Here is a 19,931-nt window from a genome sequence, read left to right on the forward strand (position 1 = left end):
GCTTTGATGAAAGTTAATAATCATAATAATTTCATTTACAGCTTTTTGTCAGTTGACCGCTGGAAGAAAGAACTCCCTGTGTGTCGTGTTGGTTACGGGGATATTTCACTCTGCTGGTTTGTGCAAGGGGGAGGTGGGGCAGCATTGGTTCAAATATCACTCGCCACTGGTGATGTCAACTGTGGCTGGGAAAATCGCACTCCTCAGGTTACTGGTTGCTAGTGCAGTGCGCTCATCAGTATGCCATCACTCCCCTCCAGGAAGTTAAAGGTGGTTGTTTATGTGGTGAGTGTTCCTTGCCAAGCCATAGGAATGTGGAATGTTTACCGCTGGCTCAGGGTCGCAGAGATTGAACACCACCCAACGCTCGGTTGGGCAAGCAGTGTTACTTTCTAATGAATGTACAAATTTTGCAGCGCTTTATGTATGCAGCCAGTACAGCACGGATGAGGGCCTCCTCTCGCCATGCCAGTGCCAGTCATGGTGGTTTGTTTGACCATCCTTGACCACATTGGTCAGTGCGAGGTGGTGAGCCTTGGACCCGCGGTGGTGAGATGTTAACTGCCTCGCCTGATATACAGGGGGTCCTGGGTTCAATCCTGACACTTGTATATTTGGAGTTTGCATTTTCTCCTTGTCGTCACATAGATTTTTTTCTGGGTCAACGTTCGTTTGAGAGTAGTTGGCGGCTATAAATGTAATGTCCAGATGATGATAAGCCACTTCGTGGAGCTATCAATTGTGGCCAGGTTGCTTCTGAAAAAGAGTTGTCTAGCTCAGTAAGCCTTGCCTAGTAAAATAAATAATGTGGTTTATATCACTCGCGATGGATGTTAGCTGTGGCCAGGAATGAAACCCATTTTATAGTTTCATAGTGCGCCGTGTGATAACCACTCTGTCACCATTCCACTCCTAATTTCCTGTTTTGTATTTTAACAGTCGTGCCTGTTGCAGTTTATCGGCTAGTGCGCTCAAATGACGTGGGCCGTCAAAATGAATGCAATGTTATTTCTGTATTTTTGGTTGTGTGAATATAAAATTATATTAATATAAAACCACATTGGCATTAAGTTGATCAAAGATTATATTCTTCTCCAAGGGTTGCTAATTAAGAGTTAAGTCTTTACGAGGAATTTACATCAATTGAATCATTTTGTTTTACACATCACACATCAAATGCACGTCTGTCAATTAGCGTGCAAATTAATTAGGTGACTTGTAGCGTGGAAAAAGCCTCTCAGAAGAAGAAATTTTCTTTAAAATATCACAGATTTATTTGGTAATTATTTTTGTCACTTCGTCACTGTTTCAAAGCTGATTCCCTCAATAAAAAAAAAATCTGGATATTTAACAATTTTATATAATAGTAAGACCCCCAACACACGAACAAAAAACATCGCCGTTTATTTTCACGTACGAACGAGACTCCCAAGCTTTCAATGTACATCTCCGCGTATTACTCAAGAACAAGAGAGCTTTTCCCAAACGCAAAGTTAACGTCATTGTAAAATGGATTCGTGACTGTGGCGACGAATTATTCATCTCGCCTCGTGTGCCTCACTTGGAGACGATCGTGCGTGGGTTTTAACAGCGTTTGGAAAATTGTCCCGTTTAAATTATTCCAGCTAAATTTTTTTTCCCCCCACCACCATCGAGTTATTGATTGTGTATACAACTTTGGTGTTAATTGGATTAGCGTTGTTTATTTCTAGATCAAAGGCCAGGGTTGTAGCTCAATCGGCAAAGCTGTTTGCTGCGAGGGCATCGATATCATCACCACCACCATCATCAATGGTGGTCATCACCACCGTCATCATTATAATAATTTTGCTGAGATGGTCAGATCTAACCCGTCTCACATCATGCAATTTGAATTCTCTGCTCGCATTACATCAACTTGGAGTTTTGTCCAAAAACATCAAATTTAATGGTGGTTACCTGGGAATCCAAGCCCGCAAAACAACTCAAGGCTGGTCCTGCATTACAGGGTTAACAGAGTTAATGCGCTGCCTTAACTCGTCTGGCAGCAACAGGCTTGGGCCTAAGTAATTACGTTTAGGGCATCTAAATTTACGCCTAATTTTTTCTTATTTTTTCCTCCACCATCGGAATTCTGCCTACGCGCGGGGGAGTGTATTAGGGGAGATGTATTTCCCAGCGGTGGAGTGTCGCCGTTTATCTGGCTATCGGGGAAACGCTGTGCCAGAAAGTAATTTTGCCATGCGCGCTAGTGTCGGGGAGATAAGCGCGCGCGCCGGCCGGCGGAGGGAGAGAGAGGGCACCCCCAGCGTTAGAGATAGCAGCCGGGTGAGGGATCTTTCCGCATTTACATTTAGATGAGTATTGATCGGCCGCCGGGGTGTTGCCGGCGCTGGGAGGGCTATCGATTCACGGCTGCGCGGACCGAGCGTCTGCGGGCGGTCGGGGGGTCAAGAGCCCCTTCCTGCCGGCGCGACGCGGCGCGACGTGCGCTCCCCTCTGCGCGGATGGCGCGCGGCCGGCGCGACGTGCACGCGCGCTTTTGCTCCGCACGCGGACTTGCACGTGAGCACTTTTGGAACGTGTAGCCCTCTTACAAGACCAACAGCAAGGGGTGGAATTTTCACGAACCAAGTCCCACCGCGTGTAGGTGTTTACGGTTGCGCGTGGTGAGAATCCTGCGCCGACTCCCATCGCCTAAGTCCAGGACTGAGACATTCCACTGGGGTTGTTGATCCTTTGGAAACACTTGGCCCCCACCATAGGAATGTGGAATGTCTACTACCACGGAGTTGGAATTAAACTAGATGAGTTTACAGCCTTAACCCAGTGTGCATATTAGCTATGGAGGCACTGGATTTTTTTTGCTATAAAGGATATAACGCCGACCGCTTTTCGCTCCCCGTGCTGGGAGCTTTTTCAGTTCCTGTTTCAAATACAGATGCACAAGTGTATACTGTGGTATACAAAGACAACAAAGATCCCTCGTGTCGCCTTAACATACTGTAGGAGCAAGTGCTGTTAGCGAGTAGCACCCAATGAAGGGTGGCACGGCACGTGAGGTGGGGTGGGTGGCCAGCACCACGCGCGGCCACCTTTGTCTCTCGAGTAGCGGTGTTCACACGTCGCACCAGGTACTCGTTTTGAGGCTGAGGAGTCCGTGGGTGCGCACACACACGTGTGCATGCACTCAACATATGCGCGTGACAAACCGGAATACCGTATGCGTGTACCCCAAGTGTGTGTGTTCGTGCAGACACGCACACCCATACACTCAAAAACTCTTTCAGTTCCTGTTCCGAATACATACGCACACAAGTACATAAACGGAGACAAAGAACCCCCAGAAAGTCTTTAACAGACCGCTGGGGAAAGTGCAGTTAGCGAAGGGGTGGGTAGCCAGCACCACGCCCGGCCACCTTTGTCCTGTGGTGATGTTTACACACCACACCAGGTGCTCATTTTATTCTGAGCCGTCAAGTATATACACACACGCGCATTAATATATGTACAATCGTATGCACAAAAGGCATTCTGGTTTTGATGTGTACACGTAAACTAAGGTTATTTCTTATGAGCACTGAAGCAGTGGTCATCCCCTGTTTCCATTGCTGAGCCAGTGGTGGAATTTCTACTTTCCTATGGCAGGGGCGAGTTTATCGAAAGGACAACCACCGTTGACTTCACCCACAGAGTGGTATTCATCTGTCGACCCCGGGGGGGTTGATGGGCCGACCGAACCACCGACATACGGATCTTCCGCTAAGCGACCTGGGCGCACCGCCGTATGTCGTTTGCTAACAAACTATTATCGGTTTACTTGGGAGTATTTGTGTTAGGATTATTAATCTATCGCGCGCGCGCACACGCGCGATCGTTGCGGAAGCCACGGAGGGTAAATGATGCGCGGCCGTGCGTGGACCAACGGGGCTTGGTTCCATTTATTTTGCCATCGATTGCGCGAGCCGTCCATTTGCCTAATGCTCGGCCGTGGTGGTGCGAGGCGCCGCTAAACGCCTCGCCCTCCTTCTCAGGGGTGGCGCGGCCATTAACAGGCCAATTATTACATTCGGCGGAATTGTGTACATTTTTTTTTTTGTTATAGCTGTCGGAAATGATTTTCGCTTGAGCGTCTTGTTCGGCGAATAATTCGTTTCAACTGGCCCTCCATCCTTCTTGAAAAAAAAATATGCTTTTCATTTGCAGTCAAATGTTTGCTTGCTAAATCTGCTAATGATCTTGGAAGAATTAATAATTTACCATGTTATGGCTTGGAGTTATAAAGTACCGCATTATCTTGTCTTCGTGGACCCACTATATATGCATTATTTTTTTATCTCCAGTGGATTTTATTTTCCAAGGAGAACCAGTGCCCTCTACTGGTCTGTCTGGCATAGCAGTCTGCAAACATTAGCAGAATCCTCACGTCAATTTGAAAACTGAAGAGTCTTTTTCGTTTATTGGAAAGCAACATTACGCGATTTGGCCACACAAACTCGTGCACTGACACGTACGCAAGAACATGCACGGAACGAGTGCAAATACAAACATCCACCCCCCCCCCACACACTTATGGATCGTAATTGATATTTGGGTGAGATCGCCGCGCAAGAAGCAAAATGTGTGTCGTACACCCTCCTCCACCCGACGCAGCCAAGGAATAAATGTGTCACGCCATGAACAAACGTGCCAATGTATTACGGCTTTCAGCAGCACCCACCGGGCGTGTGGGGGAGAGCGATCCGCAACATTGGGTTTACAGACGTTTCCCTGGTAGTTACAACCAGCAACATCAGGCAGATGCCAGATATATCAGATTTCTGGTGGTGCTGCTGAGTCACTAATAAGTTGGCACGTTTCTTCACGTGGCAACTTTATTTGTTGGATGTGAGCGGGGGTGGGGGAAGTGTACAAAAACACATTTGACTTGCGGAACCAAACCCCAAAAAGTCAGGGTCATGAAAGCCTACACATTAGAAATGCCCCATGGATCCCTAAGGATCGTGGGGGGAGGCGTGATGTTTGTGAGAATCCATGAATGCAATTTTCTTTCAAACATATATAACCTGTTAACAAACAAACTCAACACGTTCATCAATAACACCGTGGCCCGCAGAGGAAAAATATAATATAGGTGACGTTTCGGGCAATGGGACTTCTTAATAGCCCGTGATAAAGAACGCCAGAAGAGAGACTGTGGACAATTACAGTTGGAAGCTCCACATTGCACCATTCGGCCTGATGAGAAATACACAAATTGTTTAATTTGGCATGTGAATAGTTGCCCAATAGTAGCTATTGAGTAACAGAAACACCCTTCAATAATCAGCCGCCTCTTGTATGTGGTATATTATGTTTACTTTTAAGGCCCACAGTATTATTGACAAATGCAAGTTTTATGTTACTTGCACTTGTTCACCACTGCCAGTGGAGCACCGACAAATTATTAACAACCTATCGGTGGGCTGCTTTGAGCTCAGAAGTGCACAAACAAACGTGGAGGAGTGGATGCACGCTTGGAATCGCACCGAGAGACAGAAACAGGACCCACATGTATGAGAAGCCGTCTGCACGTTAAAGGCGCCGTTCGGAGGAGCACGTGGGCGATGAAGGGGCACGCGTAACTGGGAAGGGAGGGGGAGGTGATAATAACCAGTGGGGGCGAGAATAACAACGGAGTGCCAGCCGAAGGCGGAAACGGCGCCTGGGTTGAGGACCACCGCGGAGATGGAGCGGTGAATTGAGCGGGAGCTGGATAAGATTGTGACGACGAAGGCTGTACAGGGGATCTTTGTCTTTGTTGCTCATTGTGGGATCGCCGCCGCACTGCGGGGGAAACTCTTTCGGCGTGCGTGCGTGCATTTGGGGAGTGGTCGTGTTGTGGTTGGCACGCTGCGCTATGAATCCCTGCAGTCCGAGTTCGTTTCTCGCTCGCAACCAACACCGGTGACGATTATCTAAACCGGTCCTGGGCATCCCCTAGGTCAACTCGGCCTCAAATGAGTACTGGGTAGACAAAGGCGGTCGGGGCGTGGTGTTGGCCACTCACACCCTCGTGTACCGTTCCGGCCTACATAGGTGCTCGCTAACAGCACTTGCCCCAACAGTCTGTTAAAGGCTATACGGGGGATCTTTGTCTTTGTGCGCACCTGATTGGCTCACAAGTGACAACATCACATTTATCCCTCTAAGACTGACAATCTGGCTGTCGCCTGATGATGCTGGTTGTAATTACTGGCTTATAGTCGTACTCGAAGTGGAAATGTAGTGGGTTTACTCTCCAGCACACCGGTGTGCTGTACTAGTAACGAATTGCATGTTTTGTTTACGTGACAAACCTTACTAATTGGCTGTGTAGGGTGGTGGCGGGTTTTAACGACACATTTATATTTCCGCGATCTAACCCAAAAAACCTCTATTATGGATATCGGTCGCGAAAGCCTATAGTATTAAACCAACGCATGGTGTGTGTGTGTGTGTGTGCGTGTGTGCGTGCGTGTGCCCTGTGCAGGGCCTCAGTATCGGCTGGAGAAGCAGAGTGCACCCAACGTGGCCGTGGACCTCGACAGCAGCCTCGAGTCCCAGAACAGCATGGAGTTCTGTCTCGTGCGCGAAAACAGTGAGTCACCACACGTCGTCACACGCCGCCAGCGTCGCGTGCAGCGTGGCGTGCAGCGCCGTTCCTTCATGTGGCCTATGAAGAGCAACTGTTCAGAGATTCACCCCGGAGATGATTTCAGCCACTCGGTTGATTTGTCTGAGAGTAGGAATTTCGGATGCACGACATTTCTTCGACGCATATTTCGGGCAGTGCGTCCCAGTGAATAGGGGGAGATCTCTGTGAGGAGCGGAGAGTCGGGGCGGTGAAACGACGGTGGAGGAGGACACTGCGGATCTCCTTCTGGGTGTGCAGCGATTGGTCGATTCGTCAATTAAATTGGATTTGTATGCTCGTCGTATCGTTGGCGTGCAAGAATCCATTATTTATTATTCTATGTAGGTGATATGCAAATGATGGGCTAATGGTATAATATGCTAACAAAACTGTACAAATGAACACAAATATTGACAATATTTGCCAGTGAGACGAAAATAATAGCCAACCTGGAATCGAATTGCCACCCCAAATCTTCACAATTGAGTCACCAGGGAGGGTGCCTCGTCGCATGCCTACCTGTCAGCCATCACTCGGGGAACACGTCCTCCAGCAACAACAACAGGAGGCAGAGCAGCGGCGTCCACGAACGTCGGGAAGCTAAAAGGCAGCGAGTTGGCAGCGTGGAGAGAGCGGGCGGTGCGTCTGCCACTCGCCTTGCCTGGTCTGTTCACCCATAACGCTCGGATCTGCCCCCTCGACCTCTTGCCAGCGAGCCTCTGCCGCTCCGCGTTACGTCAACCGCGCACCTGGCCCGGCGCAAAACGCGAAGCCCGCACCCCCAGCCACAGCATGCCCAAACAGCTTCTGTTTGACAAGATAGAGGGGGCTGGATGGGCACAGCACAGGTTAGAGTAGAGACTGGTTGATGCGGTACAGGAAGATGTGGAGCCGAATGGACTTGCCGATGACTGGATCCAACGGTGTCAAGATCGGCCTCTGTGGAGGAAGAGGTTTGTGAAGGACGCTGCTACTGGGCAGTTGGAGGCAGCCGCCCTCCAGCAACAACGGAGGGCGGAGGAGCGATGCTCACAACGAGTGGTGGGCCGGGCAGATTAAACAAAACAAGTTGGCACAGTGGGGAGCACAGGTGGGGTGCATCTATCAGTCATCTCATGGCACCTGCGTCTGTCCCGTGACCTCCTGACAACAAACCTTCGACACTGAGGGGCCTCATTGTTCACCTACCCTGGCACAGGTGCTGTTGGTAACGTCACTACCACAGAGTGGCGAATGGTGGCTGTTGTTGTATCTGTGTGGTATAGGGTGGTGTGCGAGATGAGAGAGCGTGGCACGTGTTGTTTGAGTGTGTCATGCGGTGCACTACATGTGGTGTGTACGCTTGCTGTGTATCGCGCATGCACCTTCACTTGTGTGCCTGATGTGTAAATGTGTGTCATTTTCATTTGGGGCGGCGTGTTTGTAATATGTTCTGTGTGCGCATAATGAATAGCTGTGGAAAATGTGTGTGTGTGTGCGTGCGCGTGTGTCGCATACGTTGGTGTCGCGGTTAACGCACTGTTCTACGAACACCAGTGGAGATTATCTGAACCGGTCCTGGGCTTCCCCTAGGTCGACTCGGCCTCATGAGTACCTGGTACGATGTGTAAACATCGCCACCGGGGAGATGAAAGCGGCCGGGCGTGGTGTTGGCCACCCACCCCTTCGTGTGCCGTGCCGGCCTTCATAGGTGCTACTCGCTAACAACTCTTGCCCTCCAACAGTCGTGTTAAAGCTGTACAGGGGATCTTTTTGTCTTTGTCGCATACATCTGTCATATGCGCACAAATGCACGCGGTGCCTGTGCTTGGCATGTGTTGCATACAATCGTCTTGCGTGCATCTATCACAAGCCGTGTGGCCGTAATTTTGAGCTGTGCGCGTATTCGCCACGGGAAACGCGCGCACGGCATTAAATCTCGCATCCTTTGCTCATCCACAAGATGAAATGGTGAGCTATTGAGACACGAAATAGCATCGCCTCTTTCGCAACGGCCACCTCGGGTTTATTAATGCGCGCCTGCGTCCTCTGCCGCTGCGCAGGTTCACGCGGCAACGAGAGCCTGGAGGACGAGTTGCCGCTGGAGTTGGCCACGGTGCAGGTGTCTCTCAACAGCCACCAGTACAAGTCGTACCGTGTGAGCTGCGTACACAGGTTACGCATCCACACGGACGTGCAGCTCGGTGAGTCTGTGTGCCCCCACGCGCCTCTGTTCCCACCCCCACCGCCTCGCCACTCCGGCCCGTCGCTTTGGGTTAGGGGCTGGCGAAGTGCAACGGTAAGACCGTGTGATGGAGCAAATTTTGAGCGTTGGTTGTGGAGGGTCAGTAAAAAAAAAAAATATTGTGGAGTCTCTTTGCACGTGTCCATTGCCTATTTTACTTCTTTGCTTGAAGCTCTCGGCTTCCTGATATCCAGTCACTTAGCAAGTGGCACTGGTAAGGCCATGATTTATGCAAGGCTTTTCTCGATTTAAATATCCCAGAATGCATGGCTTGTTGCTGTTGCCATCTCTGTCCTCTGCAGTAGCAATCTCTGTTCTTATGTGCCTGGTCCCACATTTAATAATCCCAAAATGCACTGCTAGTGCTGCACCCCGGCAGCCCCCATTCATCATCGTCCTCCTTTGAGTGCTTCCCCACCGTGTGTAATAATCCCAGAATGCACCACTGGTGCTGCCCTGACATCATTTCAGTGTTAATAAAAATGTACCTTCTGTTGGACAATCCCATCATGTACCACTGGCTACTGCCCCTTCATCTCTCTCCCACTGATGTATTAGACAGCCTGCTGCTCGTTTCAAAGTGATGCCCACTGCACGCAGCACAAGGATCATCGTGATGCAAAGGCTTGGTTTGAAGGAAAGCCACCAAACCCTGGACTCGGTGACTCAAGGACACTGACCAGTAGCCAATCGGTTCCGCTGCACTCTGCGTGCCCACCTGCATCAAGAAATTCCCAAGTTTAAAGTCACGCAAAGCACCTCAAAGATTTCTGCCAAGATCTTAAGCCATAACGGTGGGAACACATGGGGACTTAGTTTTGAAATTACCTGCAGAACAAGGTTCCCTCTAGCAAATGTACACATTCATAAAGACAAAGACCTCTAATTTGGGTTAATGGACTTGCAGTGCATGTTCCATTAGTGGCTAATTAGAGCTGGCATAGCAAATGAAGGGGGGGGGGGGTGGTAGTTTGGCCAGAACTATACCGGGCCACCTTTTTATCCCCACCGTTGATGTGCAAATCACTGCACCAGGTATTCAGTTTTAGGGTGAGCAGACAGAGTAATCCACTGCTAGATTCAGATACTAACTGGCCATGTGTGTTGTACACCATGGACAGGAATGGAATCCAGGTTGCTAAAATTGTAGTGCCGTGTGCCGATCGCTGCACCAACGTCCTGTACACAAAGGCACATGCATCCAGAGTTATGTGTAAATGCGCAAAGACAAAACGTAGCGCCGCGGTGACGAGATGTTAACTACCTCACCTGGTATACAGGAGGTCGTAGTTTCGATTCGGACCTTGACGCCTGCTGTATATTTGGAGTTTGCATGTTCTCCCTGTGGTAGCGTAGATTTTTTCACCCGGGTCCTCCAGTGTTTCCCTCTATATTTAGAAACATGCTATTTGAGTATCTGTAAAGAAGAGCTATAAAGCTCTTTGGGCCCTTGCCTGGTTAAAATAAAAAAGTGTATTTCTAGGCTCTTCGTGCACGTTCTCTTTGTGGCACGGGACACTGGGGTGCGGCTTAGCCATCACTACACCCAGCCACCTTTGTCCCCATTACAGTTGTTTATACACAGCACCAACAGGAAGTGATGTGAGGTGGCTGCAACCTCGGGGAGGCCAATGACAGGTGCAGGTACCCACTCGCCACCAATGATGTGCATGGCCGGCATTGAAACTAGCTCTCTGGGATCATAGCGTGCACATGCGTACACATACACAAACATACACGCATGAGCACACACACGACACACGTGTATATTTATATATATACAAAGACAAAGATCCCCTGTATAGTCTTAACATACTGTTGCGGAGAGTTCTGTTAGCGAGCAGCACCTATGAATGCCGGGACTGCACACGAGGGGGTGGGTGGCCAGCACCACGCCCGGCTGCCTCAGTCTCCCTAGTGGCGATGTTTTAACGCACCACACCAGGTACTCATTTGAGGCTTAGTCGACCTAGGTGAGGCCCAGGACCGGTTCAGATAATGATCACTGGTGTTGGCAGTGAGTGGGAATTGAACTTGGGTCGCCGGGTTCGTAGCGCAGCATGCTAACCGCTACACTACCGCTCATTCACATGCATACAGAGATGCGCAAACACACAATGGCTCACACATGTACACACACACACACCAAGATCCCCTATATAGCTTATATGGACTGTTCGGCCATGTACTGTTTGCGAGAATTTATGAAGGCCAGCACTGCACACAATGGGGTGGTGTGACCAGAACCACGCGTGTCCACCTTTGTTGCCCCAGTGCTTATGTCTTCACACCTCACCAGGCACTCATTTAAGCCCTGATTTGACGTACGGAAGGCCTAGGACCTATTCAGATATCACTTGATCCCTGATGTTAGCCATGGCCTAGGAACTGGGCCCAGGTCGCCGGGTTCGTGGCGCAGTGCGCTTTCCGGTACACTGCGACGACTCAAATGCACTCGCACACAGTGAAGTGTTCGCGCGTTGACACGAACGTCGCCAGGGGGATGGGGGGGACTAAGAAAGTGCTGGGACACCTGGAGAGAGGGGAGTTGCCCCTCGGCCTCCGTGCCCCGCTCCCCGTGAGTAATGCGTCCGCCACCCGCCGCAAAGGTTGCGCTTCATTAGGAGCGGGGGGACGCGAAGGAGCCGCGTGATTTAGGGGCCGGGCGAGCCCTCCCTGCAGACACCGCTGGATAGGTCGACGGCGTCTTCGGCGGAAGTGCTGAGCGTGCAGCGGCACGTTCAGCGGCGGCGATAATAAAACGCTAATGGTGGCGATGGTAATCATCGCGTTCGCTCAGGAGCGTTAGGCGGGGGACCGTCCGGTCGCGCCGTTGCCGCGCTGTCGCGGTGCCCCCAACGGGAGGCGCGCAGAGACACCATGTGGCCCTGCCTGTGCTCGCGTGTATACGTCAAGGCCATAGCCATGGAGTCAACTTTGGGGGGACCAAATCTTCCAGAGGGTCTGGGGGTCCCAACCCAGAAAAAAAATCAAAATTTGAAAAATAATTTTCTGCCAAAAATATTTCAAAATTCACTAACACATGGGATCGACTTTTTATTTATTTTTTACAATGTCTAATAGTGTCTTGTATTACCTTGCTCTGTTTTTACTTTTTTACCATTTCTTGTTTCATTGTAATGGCAGATATTAGGGATTAATAAAGTACAACCATTACCACAATCCTATAAACAGAAATCTACGCATTGATTTCTATGAAGACAAGTCCAGATATTGTGGCCAAGGTTTAGCAAATTGTTTTTATTTACATACCATAGCATATTTTTTATAGCAATATATTGGGGGAGACATTTTGAGTATATTTGAATATTGGGGGAGATGTGTCCCCCCCCCAATCTATATTATAATTATGGCCTTGGTATACGTACATATGTTGAACTACTTTTGGCACTGTACGTAGCTGACCCGTGCTACTTGGAGGTGTGGGGCAAGGACGACAAACACAACAACAAGCAGTTGTAAAGAAATTCGTTTTCAGTCGAGACAATCTTTTCAATCTCAATCTCACGGTGTCGTGGCATGGTCACCGTTCGGTTTTCTCCTTCACAGCAGCTGATGGTTTGCCGAAGTTGATGTTGATCTCTGAATAGTGATAGCCGTTTATGTATACTTACGGCAGTGTTAATCGAAAGGACACCTTTTTATAATGTACAATATAATGTTTATTTTCTCTCTCTCTCTCTGATATTCTACCATACAATAGAGGTGTGTGCCAAGGTCAAAGTGTCTCTGTTTGCTTGTCTGACTCTTGATGGTCCCCACGAGCATTGGTCTGGCGCCGGTCTCCGTTCGGTAGGCCCCACATCGGTGTTGTAGATTCCACATTCTCATTGCGAGGACGAGTATCTCCCCCAATATAGTATCATTGTGAGGACCAGTTCCTCACCCAAGATAGTATCATTGCGAGAACCAGGATCTCCCCCAAGAATGTATCATTGCGAGGACCAGTTCCTCCCCAAAGATGGTATCATTGCAAGGACGAGTATCTCCCAAGATGGTATCATTGCAAGGACCAGTTCCTCCCCAAAGAATGTATTATTGCGAGGACCAGTATCTCCCTCAAGATAGTATCATTGCAACGAACCAGTATCTTCCCCAAGATGGTATCATTGCGAGGACCAGTTCCTCCCCCAAGATGGTATCATTGCGAGGACCAGTTCCTCCCCCAAGATAGTATCATTGCGAGGACCAGGATCTCCCTCAAGATAGTATCATTGCGAGGACCAGGATTTCCCCCAAGATAGTATCATTGCGAGAACCAGTTCCTCCCCCAAGATGGTATCATTACAAGGGACCAGGATCTCCCCCAAGATGGTATCATTGCAAGGGACCAGGATCTCCCCCAAGATGGTATCATTGCGAGGACCAGGATCTCCCCCAAGATGGTATCATTGCGAGGACCAGGATCTCCCCCAAGATGGTATCATTGCGAGGACCAGGATCTCCCCCAAGATAGTATCATTGCGAGGACCAGGATCTCCCCCAAGATGGTATCATTGCAAGGGACCAGGATCTCCCCCAAGATAGTATAATTGCGAGGACCAGGATCTCCCCCAAGATGGTATCATTGCGAGGACCAGGATCTCCCCCAAGATAGTATCATTGCGAGGACCAGGATCTCCCCCAAGATAGTATCATTGCGAGGACCAGGATCTCCCCCAAGATGGTATCATTGCGAGGACCAGGATCTCCCCCAAGATGGTATCATTGCAAGGGACCAGGATCTCCCCCAAGATGGTATCATTGCGAGGACGAGTATCTCCCCCAAGATGGTATCATTGCGAGGACCAGGATCTCCCCCAAGATAGTATCATTGCGAGGACCAGGATCTCCCCCAAGATAGTATCATTGCGAGGACCAGGATCTCCCCCAAGATGGTATCATTGCGAGGACCAGGATCTCCCCCAAGATGGTATCATTGCAAGGGACCAGGATCTCCCCCAAGATGGTATCATTGCGAGGACGAGTATCTCCCCCAAGATGGTATCATTGCGAGGACCAGGATCTCCCCCAAGATGGTATCATTGCGAGGACGAGTATCTCCCCCAAGATGGTATCATTGCGAGGACCAGGATCTCCCCCAAGATAGTATCATTGCGAGGACCAGGATCTCCCCCAAGATAGTATCATTGCGAGGACCAGGATCTCCCCCAAGATGGTATCATTGCGAGGACCAGGATCTCCCCCAAGATGGTATCATTGCGAGGACCAGGATCTCCCCCAAGATGGTATCATTGCGAGGACGAGTATCTCCCCCAAGATGGTATCATTGCGAGGACCAGGATCTCCCCCAAGATGGTATCATTGCGAGGACCAGGATCTCCCCCAAGATAGTATCATTGCGAGGACCAGGATCTCCCCCAAGATAGTATCATTGCGAGGACCAGGATCTCCCCCAAGATGGTATCATTGCGAGGACCAGGATCTCCCCCAAGATGGTATCATTGCAAGGGACAAGGATCTCCCCCAAGATGGTATCATTGCGAGGACGAGTATCTCCCCCAAGATGGTATCATTGCGAGGACCAGGATCTCCCCCAAGATGGTATCATTGCGAGGACCAGAGGACACCCCTCCAAATAGGACTTCAAGTTGCGCGAATTCAACGATGTACATGAAGCGCACGAAGCACGGCGCCGCCCGGCTGGATGTGACTGCGTAATGTGAAACGAGCATCGTGACCCCTTTTGAGAAGGGGGTTGGGGGGGGGGTGAAAGATGATTGTGGTTTATAGTTTGAGACCGCATTTTCCAATATGCTGCTGCTTTGAAAAACCTGGGATTTGGAAGCACAGTCGGGGCATTTTATTTGTTTATTTAGAAAGCAGATGTTATAGGCAATGGCCTTTATAAATAAAACAACCGAATTCTACATTTTATTTTCAACAATAAACCAATGCTGCATTGATAATTTAGTTCACTAAACGTAGGCAGACTACAGCTTTCCCTGAAAACGCACTGGCCTCTTTAATGTCGCACGGCTACGAGCTCGCACTGTTTGTTCTCGAGCGCAGTGATCAACCCTTTTCGGGTTGATTTTCTACACCGCCGCCAGCGCAATCCCGAAAGTGTTTATTTGCATTCAGTGGGCCACCGCTCGTAAAGGGACGTAATGACTCTAAATTGGCTCTCACCTGGCCAAGTTAAAGACGACATCGATTGATTGAGTAGCTCTGAGCCGCGGCGGGGAGGGGGGGGGGGCCGCGGCTCGGCCGAGCGGGCGGCTTCCGCGGATTTCCCCCCCCCCCCCCCTACTGATGTCCGCTGAATGATGGGCCTTTGGTGACCTTGGCGCTGGTGGCCAGGTTCTGACTAATGGGGCAGCCGCTCCGTGAGCCGGAAAATAAAACAAAAGGGCTTCACCTCCCCATGTCTTGACCGCCACTTATTTGTTTCCTGCCTGCAGTCCCGCGACTTGTTTTATTGTTTTTTTGTTTCATTACACTACTATCATTATTTTTTCCGGTCGGATGCCTTGCACCGCTCTCGCCGCGGTGCTGTGCTAAACAATAATAAATAAATAAACCCTCACGGGGATATTTGGACAGGGTCAAGGTGTAGAACGCAAATTAGAATTATTGTGAGTTGTAGTGTTTGCTTTCAGGTTTCGTGTACGTGCGTGTAATATTTTTTCACTTAAATGTAAATGCATTTTGGAAATGGTGGCGTGTCAGGCTGAATGATCAAATCGTAGTACCTGATGAAATTCTGTATTTTATATCTGCTTTAAGCCACCTGTGATTACACCAGGTTCTCAAACGTAGTGAATTTATCGCTTGATCCCAGTCACCAATGACTACACAAACCTGAAGACGGACGCTTGTGTTGCGACCGAAACGTCGTGTTTATTTTGTTATTTTTTCTATCTATGTGACTTTTCCCGAAAGAACCAGAGCGTATATGGATTCCTGCGGTCACGACAGCTTCAAATCAAGACATAACCATCATATACAGTTTTCATAATAATCGGCCAACCCAACTCTACAGGATGACATTTGAAAAAACTATAAATCAAACGACCGAACTACTGGGAGCCACGGATAACGTCTGGTAGGAGTACTTTCTACCGTTGGTAAGATAAGCAAAGCCCATGGGTCCACCTTGATATAAGAGTGATTGGTTTGTAATGTGACATTGTTCCGTCTTAAATTTCGATTTAAAGCTTTCGTGACTGCAGGGATTCATCTTCTTGGTTCTTTCGGTAAAGTCGCGTAGAAGGGAAGTAATAAAATAATAATAATAAAACATAATAAAATAATTCTCACGACGTTTCGGCCACAACGTAAGCAGCCGTCCCCAGGTGAAGACCAGGTCTGTCATTCAGACGCTGTCTCCCCGACAGACCTGGTCTTCACCTGGGGACGGCTGCTTGCGTTGTGGCTGAAACGTCGTGAGAATGATTTTATTATGTTTTATTTTTATTATTTTATTACTTCCCTTCTACGTGACTTTACCGAAAGAACCAAAAAGATTGTTTTGTCTTGCCACTTCTTAGTGGAAGGTGGCACTTTCTATACTGCTGCCCTGTCTGAAATTCCCTTCCTCTGGCTTCCATGCCTAGACTCCCTTATTGTTGACGTATAGGCTCATCACTCTCCCTCTTCGGCTCGGCATACGACCATGCCAAGGAATATCTCGCGTACTATTCCATGAAAACATTTACAGCACTTTATCCATCCACTGCTGGATGAGAAGGCCTCTGCAAGCTGCGTTGGTTGGCTAACATGCACCACGCTGGTGCAGCGGTGGGGGGGGTGGGCAGGGAGCCAACCGCTGGTGTAGATATCACTCCGCCGCTTGGCCACGGCCAGGAATAGAACTCGTGTATTCGGGATTCGTAGTGTCCCGTGTGTACCGCTGAGCCACGGCTAACACCCCTACAACAACAAAATAAGCGGAAAATACACCCACACGAAACACAAAAAAACGCAACTTTCTTTTTTTAACACATCCCGTCAGCCACATGACCTTCTTGGAGTGCAGTATTTCAGCAGCAGCGGTTTATTGCGAGCCAACTCTGCACTGGTTTGTCCACTCATTGTCTCGTCAGCCGAGTCGGGCTTCATTAAACCAATGCTGCCGAGAACCACCAGATGTCTAAAGGAAAGAATCCTCTCTGTTAGGTATGGGTGCCCTACATTCTTGACAATAATGTCAACCCAGTCCCTTCTCGAGCCTGTCGAGTTGTTACACCCCTCTTTCCTTCCTCTCGTGAAAAAAAAAGCCCGTTCAAATTCTTTACATGGGGCCCCATTTGCCTAATTTGTACCACAGTCTCAAGACATAGTCACACGTAGATGCTTTATTAATCCGCATTCCGTTGTAAATTGCCTCTGCTGGGGTAGAGGGTGGAAAACGCACATCCGGATGCAAACACAGCACGGATGCACGCAGGCCGTGTACTCTCTCCTGCCTCGCAGTCCCCTTCGCCCCCTCCCCTGCACGCTGCAATGATAGCTCCCCCTGCTCCATACCCCCCCCCCGCCCTTTCCCACGACGCTCCAACATAATCCCTGCTGGTAAATGGAGTGCTGCTTGTGCTGCCACTTCTCGTTTGGGAGGCAGAGGAGCGTGCTCCAGCCGCGCACGGCGGTGAGGGCGGCCCTTTGTGTGTGTGTGTTCGTTCGCTCACACGCGGACGGGCGAGCGAGTTGGTGGGTGGGTGGGTGGGCGGGCGAGAGAGAGAGTGCGACCAGTAATTCCCCGTGCCGCCTGGCCGACTGATTGCCGGTTGAGTTTACCGAGATTTGCCACGCTGCTCGCTGACACATCTCATCAGATCACGTTGGGACATTACACGCTGGGTTTGAGGTTGGAAGAGGAGGAGATTGGTGGGGGAGAAAGTAGCAGCTGCTGCATCTAGGAATGCCTGTGTTGAACCGTATAGACGGTGGGGCGTTGGGCAGACAGCGCCGTAAAGGAAACATGCAATAAAAAAAGGAACATGTTTAATCTTCGAGATACATACTTGGGCTGTATAGCCTGGGCTCTTGGATGTCAGTTTCAGACTTAATAGCCAGAGAGAGATTTAAAAATCAGTCGGGCACCCTGCCGTGATGTCCCTGGAGTGCACCTGCAATTATAAAGTCTTTTCGAAATGAAGGTTCAAAGTTGTGTCAGGCAGCCAAACAGCATTGAGACTGGGTATGTAACCAGCAAGAGCAGTGCTGCGTTTTTCGAGTTTAAGCTTCCTTTGGATATTAAAGACATTGACTGGATTTACAAAGGATGTCGATCAACGTATATCACAAAAAACACAGGTTTCTCTTTATTTATACGTGGGATTTATTTAGTTTTTATTTTCCAGCAAATGGCATTTCTCAAAGAATGTCGTTGTCCCACTTTTGCCACATCCTGAAACGCTTCCTCAAGTGTGAGAATTGGACATGGCTGCGACTGGACAAAATAGATCACGCCTTCATTTACGTGACCAATAGGCCTCACCTTACTGTGACCTCTCAATGGCTTCTTGACAAAACAGAATCAGCAGCCACACGCTCGACACTGTCGGACGGATGCCTGTCCCACTCCATCGGCATATCCCTCATCCTGCCAATGCCACAATCCACCCCACGCCCGTGCATGAGAAACGTGCTAGATGTTAACTTCCTCGCCTGGTATGTTGGATGTTGTGGATTCGATGCCGACACCTGTATATTGGGAGTTTGCACGTTCTACCCGTGGTCACGTGGATTTTTCTCCGGGTCCTCTGCTTTTTCCCTTCACATTTAGAAAGATGCATTTCGAGTAGTATTTTTTGCTGCTATAAATTTCCAGGTCATAAGCCACTTCGTTGAGCTGTCATTTGTGGCCCAGTCAATTCTGAAAAATAGGCTAATAGCTGTGTGGTCTTTACCTGGTAAGATAAAAAATTTGATTTATTTGCATATTTTTTTGTAAGCGGTTTCTTTACATTTACTATACTTGGCACGCCTATTGTCTTTTTGTATTGTTTGCTGAAATGTTATGACATGCCCCCACTGGACATCTGTGACATCATCACATTCCTCCAGTATAAATATTCGGATCTCATTGCTCTGTCTCCACTGTGGTCATTCTCTCGGCCATGCTATCTCCTTTCACAACCATTCCATCGCCTAATTTCTCCCATCTGCCACATCCCTTCCAGCCGCGTGTTAGGGAGCCGCGGTGGCGAGACGTTAACTCCCTCGCCTGGCTTACAGGAGTCCGTCGGTTCGATCCCGACCCCGACGCCTGTATATTTGGAGGTGGTCGCATGGATTTTTCTCTGGGTCCTCCGGTTTTTCCCTCCGCATTTAGAATCAACACGCGTTTAGAGTATCTGTGAAAAAGAGCTTCATAGCTCATCGGATCCCCCAGTATAAAGATTCAAAATTCTGATTTGCTCATACGGCTTTAACGGGTGCTTGCCAGCAGCTCGGTCGTCCTCCAGCTAACAGCCTGTGCTTACGTCTGCGGCGTCGCGTGTGCCGGGCAGGTATATCGGGTGACAAGGTGGAGATTGACCCCGTGACCCCACAGAAGACCACTACCAAGTTCCTCTTCAAGCAGAAGCCAGTGTCGATAGACGCGGACCTCCTGTGCGCCTGCGACATGGTGGAGGAGAAGGCCCCAGGTACTCGGCACGCACGCACGTACTCCCCCACGCGCACGCCGGCCGGCCGAGTTGTCCTTCCGACAGCTGTTGTGAGCGCCAAGCTTACAACTGTTGAGATAGTGATCCACTGCCCATTGTTGCGAATTAGCTGTCATTTGACCAAATGGAAAATCTTTTTTTGGTGAATGCTTGGGGAGTCAAACTGGGTAGAGAAATTAGGCATGCAACGGCCTATAAAGTCACTTCCATTCTTACGCTCGCTATACCTGCGTCGAACCATAAGTGTAAAATTATTTTTGATTCGTACGTGCTGTAATGGGATCACATGACCCTTCCAGCCACTAGTGAGCTACATTTACAGCAAATAAAAAAAAGATACAACTTTGAATGAAGCTCTCTGGTCAATTGTCTGGCAAAGTATTTTGTTTTCATATGAGCATTGCGGCTCCATTGGTGGTTCTGACGACGAATGGAA

General features: G+C 49.3%; 1 protein-coding gene across 4 annotated transcripts in view; it reads left to right on the plus strand.

The window, feature by feature from the left end:
• MAPKAP1 (MAPK associated protein 1) overlaps window positions 1-19,931 on the plus strand; it is a 123,377-nt gene that overhangs the window by 80,291 nt on the left and 23,155 nt on the right. For all 4 annotated transcript variants that reach the window (XM_078865588.1, XM_078865590.1, XM_078865589.1 and 1 more), the window contains 3 exons: window positions 6,491-6,598; window positions 8,677-8,817; window positions 19,337-19,474. In XM_078865588.1, the coding sequence (XP_078721714.1) occupies window positions 6,491-6,598; window positions 8,677-8,817; window positions 19,337-19,474 (387 nt within the window). The remainder of the gene's footprint in view (window positions 1-6,490; window positions 6,599-8,676; window positions 8,818-19,336; window positions 19,475-19,931) is intronic.

This window comes from Lampetra fluviatilis, chromosome 20, assembly GCF_964198595.1.
Source record: "Lampetra fluviatilis chromosome 20, kcLamFluv1.1, whole genome shotgun sequence".
NCBI classification, from domain to species: domain Eukaryota; kingdom Metazoa; phylum Chordata; class Hyperoartia; order Petromyzontiformes; family Petromyzontidae; genus Lampetra; species Lampetra fluviatilis.